General features: G+C 47.7%; 2 protein-coding genes across 8 annotated transcripts in view; one reads left to right on the forward strand and one right to left on the reverse strand.

The window, feature by feature from the left end:
* CFAP77 (cilia and flagella associated protein 77) overlaps positions 1-13,631 on the reverse strand; it is a 124,613-nt gene extending 110,982 nt beyond the window's left edge. Inside the window, exon 1 of the mRNA XM_014863404.3 lies at positions 13,175-13,631. Coding sequence (XP_014718890.2) covers positions 13,175-13,369 — 195 coding nt within the window. The 5' untranslated portion in view covers positions 13,370-13,631. The remainder of the gene's footprint in view (positions 1-13,174) is intronic.
* A 2,330-nt stretch (positions 13,632-15,961) lies between these two features.
* TTF1 (transcription termination factor 1) overlaps positions 15,962-19,597 on the forward strand; it is a 33,578-nt gene continuing 29,942 nt past the window's right edge. For 4 of the 7 annotated variants that reach the window (XR_011506188.1, XR_011506189.1, XM_014863405.3 and 1 more), the window contains exon 1: positions 15,962-16,077. The gene's annotated coding sequence lies outside the window, so the exon portion shown is untranslated. The remainder of the gene's footprint in view (positions 16,078-19,597) is intronic. The other 3 variants (XR_006533067.2, XM_014863406.3, XM_070518463.1) reach the window with 1 other exon arrangement.

Here is a 19,597-nt window from a genome sequence, read left to right on the forward strand (position 1 = left end):
ATAACATTGGGTGGCAGCATGTAAAACAGCTCTGACAAGATAGCAAAGGGAGACAAAGAAATATACATATTTTGATTCTCTCTGTTTTAGAAGCTGGGGTGGCGGGGAGGTGGGTACCAGCAGAATGACTGGCCAGCTTGTGAACGCTTCAGGTAACAATTGAACAAGTCACTTTCATGTAGGTTTTCAATGGTATAATGACCCTGTTTCCAATTAGCCAAACCATGACAAAATCTCAACTTTTATAGCGGCAAAAACTGCCAGGGAGAAGACTGCCTGAGTGACAAGTCTCTTCATTCAAAAGTTTACGAGTGCACAGTGTGGCTGTAATTACTAGTTCTAACACAGTGGGAAATTATTCCTAGTGTGTTTAAAAATAAATAAGGTAAATGATCACCCTTTCATTAGATCTGTACTCATATCATATAAGTGCCTTTTTTTTCCTATTAAAATTGTTGATTGAAGGCCGTTAGCTGTTTATCAACTCAAAATTACATTTCTGCTCTCTTAGGGGCTGCCGCTGTTAAAAATCACGCTCAATACCTAGTTAGTAACAAGAAAAGACTCCTAAAACTGCAATTTCGGGGGGAAAAAACACAAGCAAGAAACCCAGATTGCACCTTCACGTCCCCAAAGGCATCACGCTTCTTTGTTCTGCTAAGAAAAATTAACCTCAATCTCAGCTCTGGGTCCCTAGATTGATTATCATAGTCATTTAAATACTGTAATCTCATTTTCAGCATTGGGATCAGGACGGGGGGAGCACTGAGTGGGGGGAGAATGGAGCAAAGCTGGAGAGAGAAAGGGAGCGAGGTGGGAGGAAAGAAGAAAACAGAATAAATTATCTGACAAAGGGAAGCGGGCCTTTCTGCTCACAGAGCCTATTTCGGATCCTTCCACTTGATTGGAAAAGTTGATGAAGTTTAAATGAAGCAGAATTAGAACCTCAGGCCGCTGAGTATTGACGGGGGCCTCGCAAGAATGTGCAATTCAATCGCCCTGGTTTCAGCAGAGAACGAGGCAGAGGCCTAAATGGTATAATCTTCAATCGAATCGAACATCCACACTGACAAGGCAGGGTAATGAGTTAGGCCAGATCAGGCCTGTTGGTTAAAGAAATTAATCCCTCTCGCCACGGAGACGGGCTTTGATGCCTATTGTGTGGGCCCCTGTCCCAGTCTATCTAAATGCTAACTAACTGCCAGGGTGAGCGGACTGTGCTTTTCATTGCTGGCGCTAATCTGATGACAATTTGCTCTCACTGATTAGGGAGGCAGGGAGGGGACGGGCGAAGGGTGGGAGAGGAGGAGGGGACACCTTCCTTTGAAAGGGTGAGGCCATTCTGGTCAGCCTCGATGGCAGTTTCGCCCCCAGCCCTCCCAGCTGGCCCACCAGAGAACGCACACATAGAGTAACCTCCACTCCAGGCTTCCATGGGAAACCAAGAATCCAGACTCCTTTTCTCTCTACGTCTTGTCTCTTCTTCAAACTTTATGTGGTGACACCAAAAGTGCAGACTTCTTAAGGCATCCCAAGCCGAGGCCAGCATCCCTCCCACTCTGCTTTCTTCTAATCGGGTCCCTCCAGACTTTCCTTCCAGACATACCCACACTCCTGGCATCCAATTTCTCATCTCTCTGGCCATTTTTCACATCTAACGTGACCTTCCTCTTCCTCCTCTCAGCCCAGCTAAGTCCTGCTTGGCCTTCCAGCAACGTCACTAGGTTTATCGGGGCCACTCCAGGCCACAGACAACTTCCTGTTTCAACAGTCATGTATGTCTGGGCCACACCCCTGGCCCTATTGGTTTCAGCCTTGTGACATCAACTTCTAGGTGTGTGTGCATGTGCATGGTGTAGCTCATGTGCCCAACTAGCCTGTAAGCTCATTGAGAACAGAGAGTATGCCTCCAGATGAGGTTGATCCTCTAGATAGATGCAGATGATGTGGATGTAGACAAACTAGATTCTTCTCTCCATCCGGACAAAGAAGTCTCTGGAGTGATGGGCAGTGTGGCACAGGTAAGGACAACGACAAGCTGTGGACTCACACAGGTCACGGTACAAGCCCCCACTCTGACATTTACCGTGTGCGACCTTGGGCATGTTACTGAGTCTTTCTGAGCTCAAAACACCAATCCTGCAGGGTTGAGTTCATGTGTGTGAAAGTCTGGCACTGGTAGGTACTCAAGAAACGGTGGCCGCTGAGGTCACCAAATTCTTTCGATTTGCACCATGGTTATGACCTCAGGCTGTGGAGTCACAGACCTGGCTCTAAGGCTGGCTCCTCTGCGCATAAGCTGGATGGCTGCAGGCAACTTGTGGAACGTCTTCAAGCCCCAGCTTCCCCATCTGTAAATTGGGAACGATAGTAATGCCATCTCTGAGGATTGTTGCAAAGGTCTAAGGGAGATGATGCCGAAGAAGGGCCAGCACAGTGGGCTCCACAAAGGGCAGCTGCTGTCAGCTGGCTCAGTGAGGGTGTCAGCTGGCCGAACAGATCTAAAGCCAGGAGCTTCCTGGAAACCCAGACTCCAGCCCTCAGCCTCCTCCTCATGCTCCTGCTCCAGGAGAAGTCAGGGCCACGAGCATCCTGCAAGGTCATTCTAGGAGGATCTGCTTCGAGAAGCAAGCAGCTGCCCAAACGACGGAGGCTTCAGAAAGGCCAGGCAGACGCTTTACTTTTAGAAGGGGAGTTTTTGAAAGACTTGCTTAAACCTCCGGATTTATGCCCACTGGGCGCCTACAGAGAGAGCAAAATCTTCAGCGACAGTTTATAAAGGTTTGGAGGCAGTCGTGAAGCCCAGCACGCAGCCCTGAGGGACCCCTCGGAATCGTTCCAGCAGATTCCCACAAACGACTTGGTGAAAACTCGAAGCATGACAGACTCGGGGCTTGTTTAACAGGCAAAAAGTAAACAAATCGCAGTCGCTAACCCTAAATCATTGCGGCGTGTGACCCGCCAATGGGTGCTCCAATCACGCAGCCTGGTAGGGAACCGGGACTCAGTCAAGGTGTCCATTCCAGCAGAGGAAGGCTCTTGGCGATTCCTCCCCCTGAAACCACAGCCTTCTACCGAGGGGCGTGCATCCCTCCGCAGGACTGTTGTCGCTGACAGCGCAGGGACGGAGGTGCTGGCATAGACATGTTGTTGATTTCCGCACTTGTCTCTCAGCCCTCTGTTCTCTGCCTGGTTTATTCCACCTGCTTTGGCCTCTGCAGGTCTCGCCGCCGACCAGGGGCCGGGTCGGATCTGGCCTCACTCCCTGCCCAGTCTCCTCTCAGCACTTGCCTTTCCGGAAGCTTCACTGCAGCCTCCAAAGGTTCAGGTTCCTCCTTGCCTTGAGGGTTCAAAACCTCTTATTTTCCCTGGAATAGTTTCTAACCACCACCCACCCAAACATGGACACACATACGCTCTACCCCCAGCACCTCTTAACTGACCAACTCTACTCATCTCAGAAGGTGAGGCTAAAAAGTTTTGTCCTCAGGGCAGGACTTCCCCAGCCTCCTGGTTGGTGCCTCTTAGCACCTGGCCTCCTGCTCAGAGCTTATCCCTAGGTGAGGAATAGTTGCCTTACTCTCTGTCTTCACCAGGGCCTTGCAAGCTGCCTGCAGGCAGGAACAATGGCTCTCTGGTCCACCGAGGGATCCCCAGGACCCAGCACACTGCCTGGCACCTGTTGGTCCCTTATAAACATTTTGCAAACGGTCGAATGAAGAAATGAAGGGTAGACTTGGGGTGGTTCTCAGGGACTGGGATGGAGAGCCATTCGGGTGTGCAGAAACCAAGGCTTAGAGACATCTAGGGACCCACCCAAGGTTTCAGAGTCAACAAGAGTGTGCAGTAGACTGTGAGCTCATGGCTGTGCTCCTGGGGCTTGGTTTGCCTGGTCCAGGGGAAGTGGGCAATGCTTACCGATTGAATGAATGAATGAATGATAGCCTGGAGAGGAACTAAGGACTCTCAAGTCTGGTGAGCCAGTGCACTTTTCTCCCCTCCACCCCACTAAACACGCTATCCCTTTTCCTAGAAAGCTTTCTCTCCCCAGTCAAAAGTTGATTTACGCTAAAGCTAACTTTAGCCTCAGGGTCCTTCCTTGCATGTGGCTTCTTCCAAATTATTTATAATTGTGTATTCTGGACTTAATTTACAAATTATTTATAATTGTGTATTCTGTTTCTTAAAGAGAGATTCCAAAATTGCATCAGCTTCAGGCCGCACAAAACCTGGATCCCCCTCTGCCCCCACCTCTCCAACTCCCTACACACACTTGCTAACCTTTGTGTCAAGATTTGGCTCAAGCCATCTAGTCTATGAGACTCTCCCTTGCCTCGCCCCATCTAGGCACCGCTGCCCTCAGCACTAAGCATGGATCCCATCCAGATGGCTGTCACGGCATCTGGACAACTTTGCAGTTTGTTTTTATGCCTGTTTCTGTCTACTAGATTGTAAGCTCTTTGAGGGCAAAGCCTATATCCAGGTTGGTTCACCCTGTATCTTTGATGCCTAGTTCCATGCCTGGTGCACAGTAGGTGCTCAAAAGTGCCTGTTAATTCACGCATGGAGCGAGTGAGTGCATCTCATAGGGCTCACAGAATCAGAGTTCTTGCTGAAAACACCTTGCCTGTTTCAGATGCTGTCCCACTGCTCAGGCCAGCCCCGCTCCAGGTGCCCCCTCCTCTCCTATCCACCCACTGGAATCCAACTCGTCCTCCAGCCCCAGCCCAGGTGCACAAGCTCTCTACACTGCCCTGAGCGCTCCACCGCCGCTCCCGCCTTCACTCCTAAGTAAGGCACTTACCTCTCATCACCTCTCCTTCTGCCTTCAATAACTTTGGTCACTGGTTTTAAGGTGCAAAGTTTGGTTCTCCCCTGACCTGACCATAAACTCCTTGGAAACGAATTCTGAAACCTCTCATGTTCCCACCAGTCCCTCTCACGTTGTGGGTGCTCAATAAATATTCGCTCATTCACTGAGGGGTTCGTTAACAGCCTCCAACACACACCAAAAATACATAAACAAATAAACAGCCGACTTCTCTGTTCTTAAAGGTCACCTGGGACACAGCAGGAAAAGATGAGTGCAATTCTACAGAATGGGAACATTAAGACGACATTTTAATGTGGCAACACGGCCAAATTCACTATTGCCCAGTAAAATCAACCAACCAAGCGGACAGCAAATTTCTAATTCCCTCAGCTGAAATGCTATGGCTATAAGATCACCTCTCTCGATGTCTTTTGGGGTGCCCCCCATCTCTGTGGGATGCTGTGGTTCTGAGCCTCCACTGACTGGGGCTTTTTCTCTGCTGCGCGAGGCAGCTCGGACGCTGTGCGATTGGTTACAAATGGCCAGCCACCTGGCAGTGGTGCAGCCTCTCAGGAATGCTATACCTTTAAATCAAAGAGCTTCTGAGTCTCCACTTTCATTCCTCTGGACAAACACAAAAGGTTTTGATCCACACAAAGAAATTTATCTTGTACGCCTCGGGTTCATTGGTCTCCCAAATATGTATTGTTTTCTAAATGCTTTTGGTGGGACGTGCTCCCTCCGTGTGCCACTCATGTTGACCTTTCTGCTCAATGACCCACGTCAGTCAGTTTTTTGACTGAACCCTGATGTGCCTTTAAATTATTGGGTGGAAAAATACAGCTGTTTTCTTTATAAAGTACATTTATTTGCTTCCCTGAAATGCTGTGCTTAGGGCCACAATGAGAGCGTCAGGGCTATGATGGGGCCCTGGCCCACCGCGAGTTTAATTTCTGGGGTGTCACATCAAAGCCGTTTTTAAGTCTTAGATGAGTTCATGCCGAGAAAAACCAAACCAAACCAAACCAAACCAAACCAAACCGAACCGTGGGAAGGTGGTGCACCAGGGCAAGAACGCTTATGTAGCGGCCAGTGATTTCTCAAAAAACCCGCCCTTGTTCTCCCTTGTTTATCTAATGAATTATCGAGCCACACTCTGTGGACTGCAAAAAATGCTTCTTATTTTTTTTAAACTGCAACGTGGGTGCGTCTGGAGATAGACAAGCCCCAGACAAAAGCCAGCAAACTTATGGAAGCTATATCACCAAGGGAAAGGAAATGGATTCAAAAGGGGGATTTAAAATAGCTGTAAAATGTATGGGAGGGGGAGACAGAAGCGAACAACGGATAGAGAAGCAATTAAAACTAAACTGTCTCATTTCTATTATCTTTATATGAGGTCTTCAAGAGACCCTGGACCGTGGGTGAACTAGTAATGAATTCTCCGTGTGTTTGTTTTCTGGTTGAGGGTTTCTCAGCCTCAGCACTATTGACATTTGGGGCCAGATGATTCCCTGTTGGGGTCTGGGGGGCCATCCTGTGCATTGTAGGATGTTGAGCAGCATCCCTGGCTTCTATCCACTGGATGCCAGGAGCAGCCACCTCCCCAGCTGTGACAACCAAAAACATCTCCATATGGTCGATATGGCCAGATGCTCCCTGGGGAGCAAAACTGCCCCCCTCAACGGAGAACCACTGGTCTAATGCTAGAATGACATGCTCTCTTCCATAAGATAGTGTCTCATTTAAATCAGTCTTCATCACATCCCTGAGAAGTAGGCAAGGCAGGTGTTAGCACCCATACTTTACAAATGAGGAAACTGAGGCTCAGAAATTAAGCCACTGACCCAAGAACCCTCAAGAGAGCTAGAAAGCGGATTGTTTTCACCCTTGTCCAGGGCGCACCCACCTGCTCCAGAGCACACAGTTGCAGGAAACAGGAGATGGGGTGGGCGACAGTATTTTTAACAAGAGCACAAAGAAGGAAAAAGTAAGCACCTGGGGGGATTTGTCTCATTATAAGTTTATTTTATAAGTTCAGATTTATAACATTTACTTAAAGTCTATTGATGAGAATAAGAAAACCTTCCTATTTTGTCTTGAGGAAGATAAATGTTTGGAATTAGGATAATGGAAAATGACAAAAGTGCCCACTTCTTAAGTGCCCTCCTGGACCTGGCACACCTGCGTTCTCTCATTGGATCTCACAACCCTCCCACGGCCAGGCGCCAACTACTTTCACCCCATTTTACAGAGAGGAGACAGAGGCTCAAAGGTCAGTGAGCGCACAGGTGGCACAGCAAGAAAGTGGCTGAGACAGAATTCACTCCCGGATCCACTTGGCTCTGAAGCCTGCCATCTACACCACTACACTGGCCTTTCTCTCCGGTGAGGTGGCTGCAGCGCCACGTCTGCCTGGGCAACCAACTTATTGCTGGATTTGTCATGGCTGTATGAAAACGATAGCTGCAGCCTGGAATCGTTTGAACGGCCCTCATTTGCACTGATTCGTGAGCTCGGAAGGGCAGTGGAGGAACAACTTCATTTAAAGTAGAATTGTTACCAGTGACCAACAAATGCTCGCTTTTATTTTATTTTTTTTTACAAATACAAAACTCAGATGAGAAGCACCCAACATTTACAATCTACACGAAAACCAACCAAAGAGTGGTACGATTGTGACTGTTTGTGCCTTCGTTTGTTTTTGCCCAATCAGCCAGAGGGTCCTGAAGCAGGAGCGGCACAGCCCGACAGATGGGGCTGAGGTTTAACAGAGCCCAGCTCCCGGGGGCATGGCAGAGCGCTTCCCCCACAGTCCTACACGAATGGATTCACCCAGCCTGAAAGTCCAGACAGACCTGTGCTTGGTTACAATCCTTGCTGTCTGTGACACATTCACAGCAGCTCCCGCACAAGCACAGGACTAACACCCCCAAACTAGTTAACGCAAAGCATAGCCAATGCGTTGGTGGTCCCCAGTGTTAGCATTTCATATAGAATACATTTCATAGAGTTTTCTTTTTATTATACTATGTAAACAGTTAAAGGTGCATTTTCTTAAAAAGCAGTTTGAATTGGACATTTTATGAGAGCTCCAATGCTTCTGTGGACTGTTGAACAGCTTGAAAACCTCTGTGATGGAAAATAGGATTTGGAAATTTTGTCCACAGAGCCAGTTGTAAATCAAGAAAACTTTGTTTTCCAAGTAAAGGAAAAGCGGCCTGAATTATGCATTGAATAACACTTGAGCCTGGAAGGCCCTGGAAGGTGCTTGAAGTGACTGCTGACTTGTTCTGCCCAGACTCAGAATCCTTCCTGGAGGAACAGCCTCCCCATCCACCCCAGTGTTCTGAGAGCCACGTCATCAGAAGGCGGCTGAGTGCAACCAGAGGAACCCAAATTCCGAGGTCTTATCTTCATTAACGTTTCAAAGCCAAAGCACCCCTTTTCCAGAGGGACAAAGAGGAAGGCGGGCTCCTCTGTGGGAACGGCTACCCCTGGGGCGGTGGGGAAAAGCCTGCGAGGGAGCAGCTTGGCTTTCAGAAATGGCCGCGGGGCTGGGCACTGCTTCAGCCCCCATTCGCTCGCTGGCTCACCTCAGGATGTGACTGGGCACCAAGAAAGAGGGATGCTTTGATTTTAAAAGAAGAAAAAAGGACCGGAGGAGAGATTTGCAAGGACAGATAAAGCAGGGCTTTCCCTAGCAAAATGAAACCTACCCTCTGGCCAGCGGAGACCAGGCCATTAGGATGGGCAGCTCGTTTTTAATCCCCCTTCCTAACGTTTTATTTTTCTGCTGTTAAATTGTAATTGAATGTAAAAGGATTTGAGCAATCAGAGGCATATTCTCTTCAGTGGATAAAGTTGAATGTAACATTTTCACATTTTACTCAAACATAATAAAAATACTGACCCACGCAGGGATATTTGTACTGCTGTGTGTTTGTCTGCCCGCCTTCTCTGCATTTGTCTCTATCTACCCGTTTATGTTTGCCAGCATCAATATTTATTAGAGATCTTCAGCTATTAGTGGGCATGGTGTGGCTGCCTAATTTTGTAGAGCATCCAATTTGAACACACTGGCTCTAAATAAACGCTTCCTCGTGATGATAATGATAATGATCCCAGCAGCTGAGTCTCATAAACTGGAACTAGAGTTGAGATGAAAACCTAGGAACACAGGATCTAAGGAGGGCGGACTCATTCGGCTCCAGAGCGCTGAGTTTTCTCCAGTCCAGCCCTGATCAGAATCTGCCTCCTCCCCCTTCAGGCTCCAGTTCCAGGTCTGGTCCTTCATAAAGTCTCACAAGTCCTGCTCAGGGCGTCATCCCCTCAAATGTGAACCCTTCTGAGTGGCGCAGTTCACTTGAAACTTACCGGGGGGGGGGTGGGGGCATGACATTGCTTGTCGTCTTATCTGTGTGTGTGTGCGGCAACAAGAGCTAACGTTTCCTGAGAGCTTTCTTTAAGGTAAGTGCTGTGCTGAGCAATGTATATATACAATACATATGTGCATGTAATGTATATATGTGTGTGTGTATATATATATGGCATATATATACCCCGTCTCCCCAGCTAAATAGTTAACTCCTTATGGGCAAGAGGGGAGTTCTGAACTTGTTTCTATGCCCCCAAGAGAGCTTAGGACGGTGCTGGGCACTTAGTAAACATTCAATAAGTATTTCTAGGTTGTCAACAAATCCCAAGAAACTAGTAGAGCTCAATTTGGAAGGAATGTTGAGTGAAATGGTATTGAATCATTGGTGAATATTCACTGGTGAATATTTTTTGACTGCCTGCTATACAGATGTAAACCATCTGGGTTCTCATTAATTAATTAATCATCTGCAGGGCCAAAGGAGCAGGGGGCTGGAAGTTAAAAGACATGAATCTCATCCCATTTCTGTGACCAGGTCAGAGGGGCACCCTGGACAAGTCTCTTCCCCTCTCTGGCCCTTAATATCCTCCAAAAAGGAATTGGACTAGATGTCTATGAGACTCCTTCCAGCCCCAAATGATGTAATTTTATGACTCTATTTTACCAACGCATGCACTTCTTATTTGTGACATAAACCCCCACAGACAAACAAAGTCAGTAATAAATTATGAAAAAATCGGGTGCCATGATCATTTGCACTTTCTAAGGATGCTCGATTCAATAAATTCCACCCCTGTACGTAGCCTGCCTCTCCAGGGTGACAGAAGATTCACGGCTGTCAGTGGAGCAAACCAAGCAGTCTCTCCCTATAATTGTATTGACAGGATATCAGCTGAGTTCCGATGGCAGGAAGGGTGCACCCTGACAGGTTCTGTGAAGGAGCCTTGAAGGCTATTGTAGCAGAATTCTATGTTGAGTCACAGAATTCTGGGGAAATGAGAATCAAGCAGGGAGAAGCTGGGTTCTTTCTCTATTTAATTTTATTCTTTCCAGAGAGTCACATTTAAAGAAAAACTGGCTAACTGCCCGTCACTTTATACAACAGAGTAGGTGCCCTTTCTAATGGAAAATATTTACATCTTTTTGTGGCCACATAAAATACCGAGTTGATTCAATCAGTCCCACTAGTAACTAGTTGGCTTGGCTTTAAAATGAGGCAAATAGTTGTTGAGCATTTGTAGATAAAATACCTGCTTGGATGTCGGAGTTTTCACTTTTCACTTGGTTACTGTGGCATCTTGCAGACATCTTCTTGAATAACTGATGTGTATACGTCCTGGTAAATTCCATGGGTGTGAAATGGCAGTGTTGGGTTTGTTCAGGCAGTGTGTCTGCATTTTAAATGAAAAACCTGATCCTACTCACTGGAGAAAACAATCTGAACAACAACCCTCCAATATGGTGGAGTAGATGACTATTTCTAAGGTGCTATATTCTTCCAATATAGATGCAACCCGCAGGTTCAGACTTAGACGAAACCAAAATATGCTTCAGTTCCAATCATCCTCCTAAAGACACCTGCGGCCGAGGGCACTCCCACCTCGGCTGCACACAATGAGAAGGCGCACACCAACACAGGGGTCGGAAAACCTGGGCTTGTGCAACTGACATGCCACAATGGAGAAATCCACAAGCCAAGCCTCAACAGAAATTTCAGCAACACATTAAAAAAATATTTTTTAAAGGATCCACAGTCTTGAATACTTTTAATCTTCTTTTCTTTAAAGCCAAAAACCCCAAAGTTTTTTCATATTTTAAATTTTCTTTGAAATATAGGAAGCTGTTCGGTATGCTAAAAATAATTCTGGGCTGAGAGTCAGGGAATGTAGCTTCTAACCCAGGCTCTGCCTTTTGCAAAGAGCCCAGCACAGCTGCCTCAATGTACCCATTTGGAAAGAGGATTCCAGAAAAGGTACCAGTCAAGCTCCCTTCTACCCGTCAATGTCTTCACAGCTCTTACTTAGGTCAGGTTTTGGTAGAAAATCTTGTAGGGGTGGTAAATGTTGAAATGTGCACATAATCTTGACTACTACGGAAAGTACCTTACGACTCATCAAGAACCTGAAGGTGGAAAGTAAGAAGAAAAGGCCGTCTGCCCACTGCCTGCCCCAACAGGAGAAGAGCCGGGCACAAACCTCAGAGAGCGCCTGGACGCAGCCCCTGCTGCTGGGGCTCCATCACTGCCCGCCAGGGAAGAGCTGCTCTACATCTGCCGCCCTTGAGACAGAAGCCCCAGTCGTGGGTCAGTCATCTCCTGCACACTCTCCAGCCCCAAGTTCAGGCTCAGAAATCAGGGATTGAGTTCATTCTGAAAGCTGTTCAGCTAGTGCCATCCAGAGGCCAAAGATTGTCCTTTTTGATATTCAGGATGAGCAAAAGGAAAAAGGGAGGGAAATTTTTACTTATACTACATGTATGTATTTTTACTTATACTCTATACTATATATTATACATAAATGTATAGTATACATATACACATGCACGTCAAATGCGTGTCTGTCAACACATATGGCTATATGTATGTATGTATATACTTACGTATATGCTTCTATATAGCTGGGGGTGGGCATCACACACTACTAATTCACCATGGAGAATAATAACTCCATAATGCCGTTCATTTTTTATTTAAGTAGGAAGGAGCTGGCCCACTAGTAACTGCCTGAGTGAAAGCAATGACCTGACAGGAGAGCAGCTGATCAGAAGTAGGAGACTTGTTTCTTCCCCTGATCCCAGAAACATGAACCCCATCTGGCCGTTTAGAATGGCCTTCTCACCTAGAAATAAGTAAAGGACCTTGTTCCACTGGGGCTGGTGGGGAGAAGGCGGGCGGCGGGCGTGCTAAGAAAGAGGGCATATTAAATGGAAGGGTGTCCGTGTGATAAGCCAGCTTGCCCCAGGTGCTGGCCCAGGAGCATAGTTTGGGGAAGGCAAGAAGAGAGAGGCAATGTTTTCATAGGAACCAATTAACTCAGCTAATTCTAGCACAATGTGAAGAAAGCCCAGCTTCCCTGTACCCGAAAACAAAAACCAACAACAAAAACCTCTGGGCTCCAACCAGCGCGTGGCGTTCAGTTCAACGATTGTTGCTGAATCCACGGTTACCACTGGCGCCTTCCGCCTCCGGCATCTGGAAACTGCGCGCATTTTTAAAAGCACACTGCCCTCCAGTGGCGCAAGATAAATTTGCTTCATGACCACCGCCCTAAGCGCCAAACTTCAACTTGACTTTACAGGGCCCGTCCAGGGTCCGGGGATCACCAGTCCGGAACTAGGCTAAAGTGAGCGAGCGCGCAATAAAAAGGGCATCTGGTTAGAAACCGCGGATCCCTCACTCGTGCCTGCCGGGCCTCCTAGGACAGCAATTCGCGGGTTTTTTTCTCTTAGGGTTGTAATTCTGGATCAGAGTTTGAGCGGGCGGAAATTAACGAGTGAACAGATGCTTTCAGGAGAGATGCAGAACCCCTGCTGCATAGTAGCAGCCCAGGCGCGCAGATGAAAGGGAAGGGGCGGTCTGCACCCTGAGAGAGCTGGCAAGTGGTGAGTCAGGACATAGTCTGGGTGAGTGCGACCTGTCACCCTGTGGGTTCACCAGCAGGCTCATGGGTAAATAGCAGCAGCCAACATTGTGAGCTTACCGCGTGTGAGACGCTGGGCCAGGGGTCCCGCAGGTATTACCCTATTCAATCTTACCTTTCACTCCTTTTAATGAACGCCATTATCACCCCACTTTGAGGATGAGGAAACTGAGGCTCAGAGTGGCGATGAGACCTGCTCGTGACCACAGGGGGATCCAGGTCTGTGTGGACCCGAGCTGGAGCTCCCAAAGCCGCGCTCGGACGGGGTGGGTGGAAACCTCCGGCCGCGTGGGTGCCCAGTGAGGGGGCGAGCGCGAAAGGGTGGTGGGCGTGTAGGCGGCTCACCTTGACGATGAGCGGGTTCTGAAACATGGAATCTCGCACGACACCCAGCCTCTCGTTCTCCATGCCCGGCCGGATGTCGGCCACGGTCAGGGGACGCCGCGGGGGCGGGCATATCTGGCTGACCGTGCGGCGCACCGGCTGCTTCTTCTTCTTAGATCGCGTGAGGTCCTGGAAGGAGCTGTTGGTCTCTGTCATCCTGGGGGTCGCGGGGAGTCGGCCAGCGGGGGGAATCACAGGCGCTTCCCAGGTTGGGGCTGGCGCGGTCCTCCGAGGGGTCTGCGGCGCGTCCCGGGCCGTACCACCCAGACCCTGGGGGGCGGCACAGAAGGGTGGGCCCCCTCCAGAGAGGGACGCGCCCACTTCGCACGGCCACCTCGTTGCGAGGAGCTCCAAAGTCCTGCACAAGGCCCTCTGGTTCCTTGGAGCGTCTTCTGGGTGCCGCGCTGAGGATTGGGAATGGAGAGAAAATCAAGACCACCCCTTGAGGAAGCATGAGACGGTCCGTCTCCATGGCGACGGGACGCCAATGGTGCGGGGCTGCGAGGATCAGTTTTCTTTCAGGAAACTGTTGGCCGCCAAAGAGCACCTATTTGAGTTTTCTTAAATAGACGTGACAAAACCCTCCAAATCACCATTTGTTGTGTTAAAAAGCGACGGGGTCTGACGGGTCATTTACACGTGATTTCCGAGTCAAAATACCCTCTCTCCAACCACCTCCTCTCCACTCGCCGCCCCTTCCCATTTCTCCTCCCGCACCCCACGCACACACCCGAGATGGAGCGCTCAAAGTTTCATGATGAAATAAAGATCCGCATTCCAGGCCCGATGTTACTGCTAATCCACTGGGTGATGTCAAATTAGTCATCCTCTTGGATCCGCAGTTTTTTCCTTCCGTGAAATGGGTAGCGAGGAAAGTCTAGAGTTAAATGAGCTGATATCTAACTTCGTGCAACAGAACGGAGGGAAGTTGGAAAATACAGATTCCCCGAATCAGAATATCTGGAAACGGGATCCTGGAATTTGCATTTTAAAAATTTCTTCCCTCTCCTTTGGATTTTTTATTTTGAAAAAAGTTCAAAGCTACAAAAAAATTAAAGAAGAATACTATACAAACCTGTATAGACCTCGCCGAGATTCACCAGTCCTTGGCATTTGCCTCATTTTCTGTGTGTGTGTGTGTGTGTGTATGTGTGTGAGTGTGAGCAGGCACACACTCTCACTGCTGAATCATTTTGAAAATATCTGCAGACAGTATCATATTTGACCCGAAACACTGCAGCATGTGTCTGCCAAGGAACAGGATATTCTCGGGCATAGCTACAATGTCATTCTCATGTCCGTGGATTTTAACGTGATACAAGAATAGTGCCTAACATGCAGTCCACATAAAGTCGAGACTCTACACTCTCTAAAAGCTTCCCAGGTGACTGGTGTAGTGCTTTTGAAACCACTAACCTGGAGGATGATCTCTAGTCTGCCTTCTAGTTCCAGTTTTTTGTGGGTTCATTCATCCATCATTTTCATTATGTGTGCAAATAGCTACAAGGCTCTGGGTAAGTGGGTTCACCACTGAGCAAGCTGCATGGACAAGAGGCCAGAACTTCAAGGCATTACATACCAACTGTGGACAACACCAACACCACATTTATGGAGCAGAGCACATAGACTTCCAACTGCTCGTCCAAGGCCTGGAGCAGACCTTGGGTGGTGGGGGGTGTGTGTGTGTATGATGCGTGCTTATGGTTTCTCCAGCCTGCTTCACTTGCAGACTTTCACAGAAATACAGATTGTGCACTTTTCAATCAAAGCTGCTTGGTAGCTCACACGGAGGAAGTCAGGTGGTGCGGTGAGGAGCGGAATAGTGGAGTAGTGGAAAGAGCACATGTTTGAATCCTAGCTGGGCCACGTAAGTCCCTTTGGACAAGTTTCGTTAACCCCTAGTTTTCTCATCCATAAGATGAAGCTGATAATACCTAGTAGAGATACCTACAACGGAGGGTTGTTATAGGATTAAATGAGACAAGTAGTTGCCAATATGGTTATGTTCACTGTGCAATAAAGCTGAAAGTTTGAGTGGTATATATACTGGCCTCAACTTGATGGCCAGGTAAGAGCTTTACTTTTAATCATAAGCCAAGTTTATTCAGGAGTCAGTTGAAAGGGGAGGATTGGAACAGATCTCCAAGGCTCCTTGCAGCTCTAACCTTCATCGAAGCTTTGTGTGCATCAGACTCTGCACCGGGCAGCCCTGCCGACCTCTGACGTCATCTCCTACCACTCTCCCCTTCATTCACTGTGCTCCAGCTGCCCTGGCCTTCTTTCGGTTTCTCCAGCAACCAAGTTCAGGGCCTTTGTATTTGTTCCAGCCTGGAACACTCTTCCTAAGTCTTTGCTTGCCCTTTTCATTAAGAACTCAGTTCAAAGGTCACTCCACAAAGAGCCTTCCCTTCCACCGAAAGTAGCACTCACTGTCCCCAGTCACTCTCCATCACATTACCCTGTTTCATTTGCCTTATAGGACAATCTGAAATTATTTTGGTTGATTCGCTTGCTATCTGTCTTCCTCAGGTTAGGGACCTAGAGACCTCACCATCTGGTTCAGTCCTGGACTACAGATGGAGCTCCGCAAAAACTTGTTAAATAAGTGGAATGCCTGAATGAATGAGTAGGTCAATCGAAGAATTCTGCCCTATTTTCTTAGTTTTCGGGTTTACCCACTACCCCAGCCACTCTCTCAGGAACAAAACGGGCTGTCAACTACGCATGTGTCACAGTCGGGGCGACTGGCGTGTTGCCATGGAAGCGAGACGCCGGAGGCCGGGCCGGAAGCGACGCGCGACTACTTCCGCTTCCGCAACAGCAGCACTTCCGGACTGGGAGGAAGGTGGAGAGGCCTTGGAACGGTAGGTGGAAAGCGCGTTTTCGTTGTTCCTGTTTTTTAAATGCGTATACGGTATAGAGATCGAGCGGTGGGTGGTGTCTTCATCTCCTGGGAGACCCGCCCTTGGCCTGAGGTCTCCAGGGATGCGACTGGCGCCTGTTTTCTCCGCGGCCGCGCCAGGCCCTTCCACACGGGAACCGAGGCTGCGGTCTTTGGGCAACAGAGGCTCGACAGCCGGACATCTGGGTAGTTCCTCCCCTCTCGGCCCCGGAACGCCCATCCCAGAGCAAAGCAGAGCACAGTAGGGTCTCTGTCACGCCCGAAGGGCGGTGAGAGAATCCAGGAGCAGGCTTGGGCAGGTAGCCTGCAGGGCGGGAAGAGGTGTGTTCCGAGTAAGTGGGGATAAATGCATATCCATTCAGTGTTCCATATGTACCGAGCACTGGGAACCGTGTGGGAGCAAGACGGACAAGAACATAACCCTTAGGAGGCCGATCATGTCACAGCTTCGCTCAGCGCAGCAGGGAAGCAGCTGGCTTGTTGAGAAGCACCGCGTAACAGGGAGACCCGACCCAGTTAAGCGATTAGAGAGGGCTTCTTGAGGAAGTGACTTTCAAACTTAGATCAGTTAAAGGGCAGAGGTAATGCCGAGGAACAGCGGTACTGCTAGGAGGAACTGCTTTTGCAAAGTTCCCTGAAAGGAAACGTGTATTCTAGGAACTGAAAAAAGGCAGGGAGTCTGAAACCCAGAGAGAAATGAGACGTGGACCAGACTAGGTCATGAAGCGTGGTAGACCTGTTAGGATTTTGGACTTTATCTTAAGAATAACCGGGAAACCATAAAAAGTTTTTAGCAAGAGGTGACTACATATTTAAAATGTTGTGCTGAGTTCTGGTGACCAGAAGTTTAAGAGGTGTTTACAAAAAAGAAAGAAACTGTTGTAAGGTGAAAGAATATTTAAAGGAATCATCTGCTCTGTTCATTGTTATTAAGAGGTCCTGAAAGACGGGCCTGGAAAGTGTTTCTTGAATATAGTGGCTTGAAGGTCATAGGCACTCTTACTGGAGTAGTCTCACCATGGGAGTAGTGGAGGTGAAAGCTCCAAAGATGTGGGTTAAGAAGTGGACCAAGGGTGAGGAAATGGAGAGAACAGTGTCTTAAGAAACTTTGCTGTGTGGGCCGGCCCTGTGGCCAAGTGGTTAAGTTTGCGGGCTCCACTTCTGTGGCCCAGGGTTTCACCGGTTCGAAGCCAGAAGGACCCACGACTAAAAATATACAACTATGTACCAGGGGGCTTTGGGGAGAAAAAGGAAAAATAAAATCTTTAAAAAAAAAAAGAAATTTTGCTGTGAAGGGGAGGACGAGAATAGGTAGATGGGACTTTAGGGTCAGAAGATGGTTGCATTTTGTTGTTGTTCTTTTTGTGTTTTTTAAGATAGAACTAAAAATTGTTAGAGTGTTGCTAGAAGGGAGCCAGTGCAGAGGGAGAGGCTAAAAATGCAGGAGAGAGATGGGGCATCTGATGGCTCAGGCTCTCTGAGAGTGCAAGAGGAGCTTGAGGTCCAGCACACATGGAGGAAATGGCCTTTGGCAGGAGAAGGGACACTTGCTTTATTGCAGCAAGAGGGAAGGAGGACAGGGCAGGTGCAGGCAGCCGGGTTAAATTTGGAGGGTGACATATTTCTTGTCTAATGTGTGAGAGTATGAAGTCATGGGCAAGTTAGTCTGCTGCAATTGAGGGGAAGAATGGAATTTAGAAGTTCGTTGAGAGTTAAGGAGATTTGAGATAATTGTTGTAAGAAGAGCGGACGAATGAGCTGTCTGGAGCATTGCCGTCCAGAAAAATAGAATGCAAGCGACATAGGGAATTTAAAATTTGCTAGTAGCCACGTTAAGAAACAAAAAGGAAGTTGGAATTAGGAATGTATTTTACTTAACAATATCCAAACTATTATTTCAACACGAAAGCAACATACAAAAATTATGAGTGAGCTATTTTACCATCCGTGCGCAAAGTCTTTGAAATCCAATGTCTCTTTTACACTTAGAGCACAGTTTGGCCTGGCCGCATTTCAGGTGCTTAGCAGCCTCGTGTTGCTAGTGGCTGCTGTATTGGACAGCGCAGATCTAGAGGGACACTGACCGCTGAGCAGTGTTCAGGTCCCAGCTGTAGTGAGCAACCATGTGTTTAGAGTGGTGCACGTCTGCCCAGTTGTGAGTTTTTTCTCCAGCCATTCTTAACAGTTTGAAGGCAGCCAAAGAGAAGGCATTAATTCATTCCAAAAAAGCTATTATAATTCCAGCTCGATGCTGGAGCTGCAGTAGTATATAAGACGGACAAAGTCGGCTGGAGCCTCTCTGAACTGGGAGTCAGCTTGAAGCACTCACTCTGCTTAGAGCTGAGAGCTCAAAGAAGTCGTAGCTAGGTTTCCATGCATCTCACAGTGACTTCAGGAGGAAGGCCTGGATGGAAGCTTTGGATGCCTCCACTGAAGATGAGATCCTGGGGCCGGGGGCTTGGCTTAGAGGTGTAAGTCCACATTTTCTTTCATATTGCACTTCCCTCCAGCCGCACAATTCTTATAGCTGCCCTTTACTGCCTAGGATAAATTAGGTGCCTTCTGTAGAAGATGTGCTTGGCCTTCAGACTTGAAAAACCACTGATAGAGAGAGATGTCCAGGATCTGTTGTTAAGTGAAAATAGCAAAATGCAGATCAGACTATATGGATGCTACCTTCTGTGTAAGGAAGGACGGGAAGTAAGAAAAGATTATTTTGATTTTTGAACCATGTGAATGTATTACCTAGTCAAAGAGAAATAAAAGCTAAGAAATTGGAACCCAGAAGCAGTATAGAGCAAGAAAAGTTATAAGATGTGTTTGTAAAATTATATTTTTAACCATCTCTATCATAAAGTATATCTATGTGACTGTATTTAAACTCCAAAATGCATATGTTCTGATGTGTGTTGATGTTGGAGCCTTATTAAACTTTGTTCCAACTTGTTGCAGAATTTTGACTGCTTTTTGGACAGTAAAAGGCCCGTTCAGCCTCTTTCTCAAAAGGTGATCTGGTTGGAGGGCAGTGGACACTTGGTGCCCCCCTGGTGAAGACGCTGGGGCTTGCTCTGGGATGGAGTTCTGGGACAGGGCTTCTCCATGGTGGAAGTGCAGAGGGGAACAAGACAGATAAACCTCCTTTCTTCTTGGAATTCACATTTTTAGTAGGGGAGACAGCTTTTAATGACTAATTAAATAATTGTTTTTAAAACTACAGTTGGGCTAAATGCCACAAAAGAGAAGTACAATTTGCTATGAAAGTATGTCATTTGGGGGATGGGCCAAACCCAAGGAATCAGGGAAAGCTTGCTTGCTTGCTTTCTCTCTTTTTTTTTTTTTAATAAATACTTATTCATTTATATCCTTTGGTTGCTCGTTTTTAAACACAAAGGAAAGCAATCTATACCCTTGTTCTGCTCCTTGCTTTTTAAGTGAACTATTTCGGGCATTCAAGTAAGTATGGATAAAAATATAACAAGCAC

This window comes from Equus asinus, chromosome 10, assembly GCF_041296235.1.
Source record: "Equus asinus isolate D_3611 breed Donkey chromosome 10, EquAss-T2T_v2, whole genome shotgun sequence".
In the NCBI taxonomy this organism is placed as follows: Eukaryota; Metazoa; Chordata; class Mammalia; order Perissodactyla; family Equidae; genus Equus; species Equus asinus.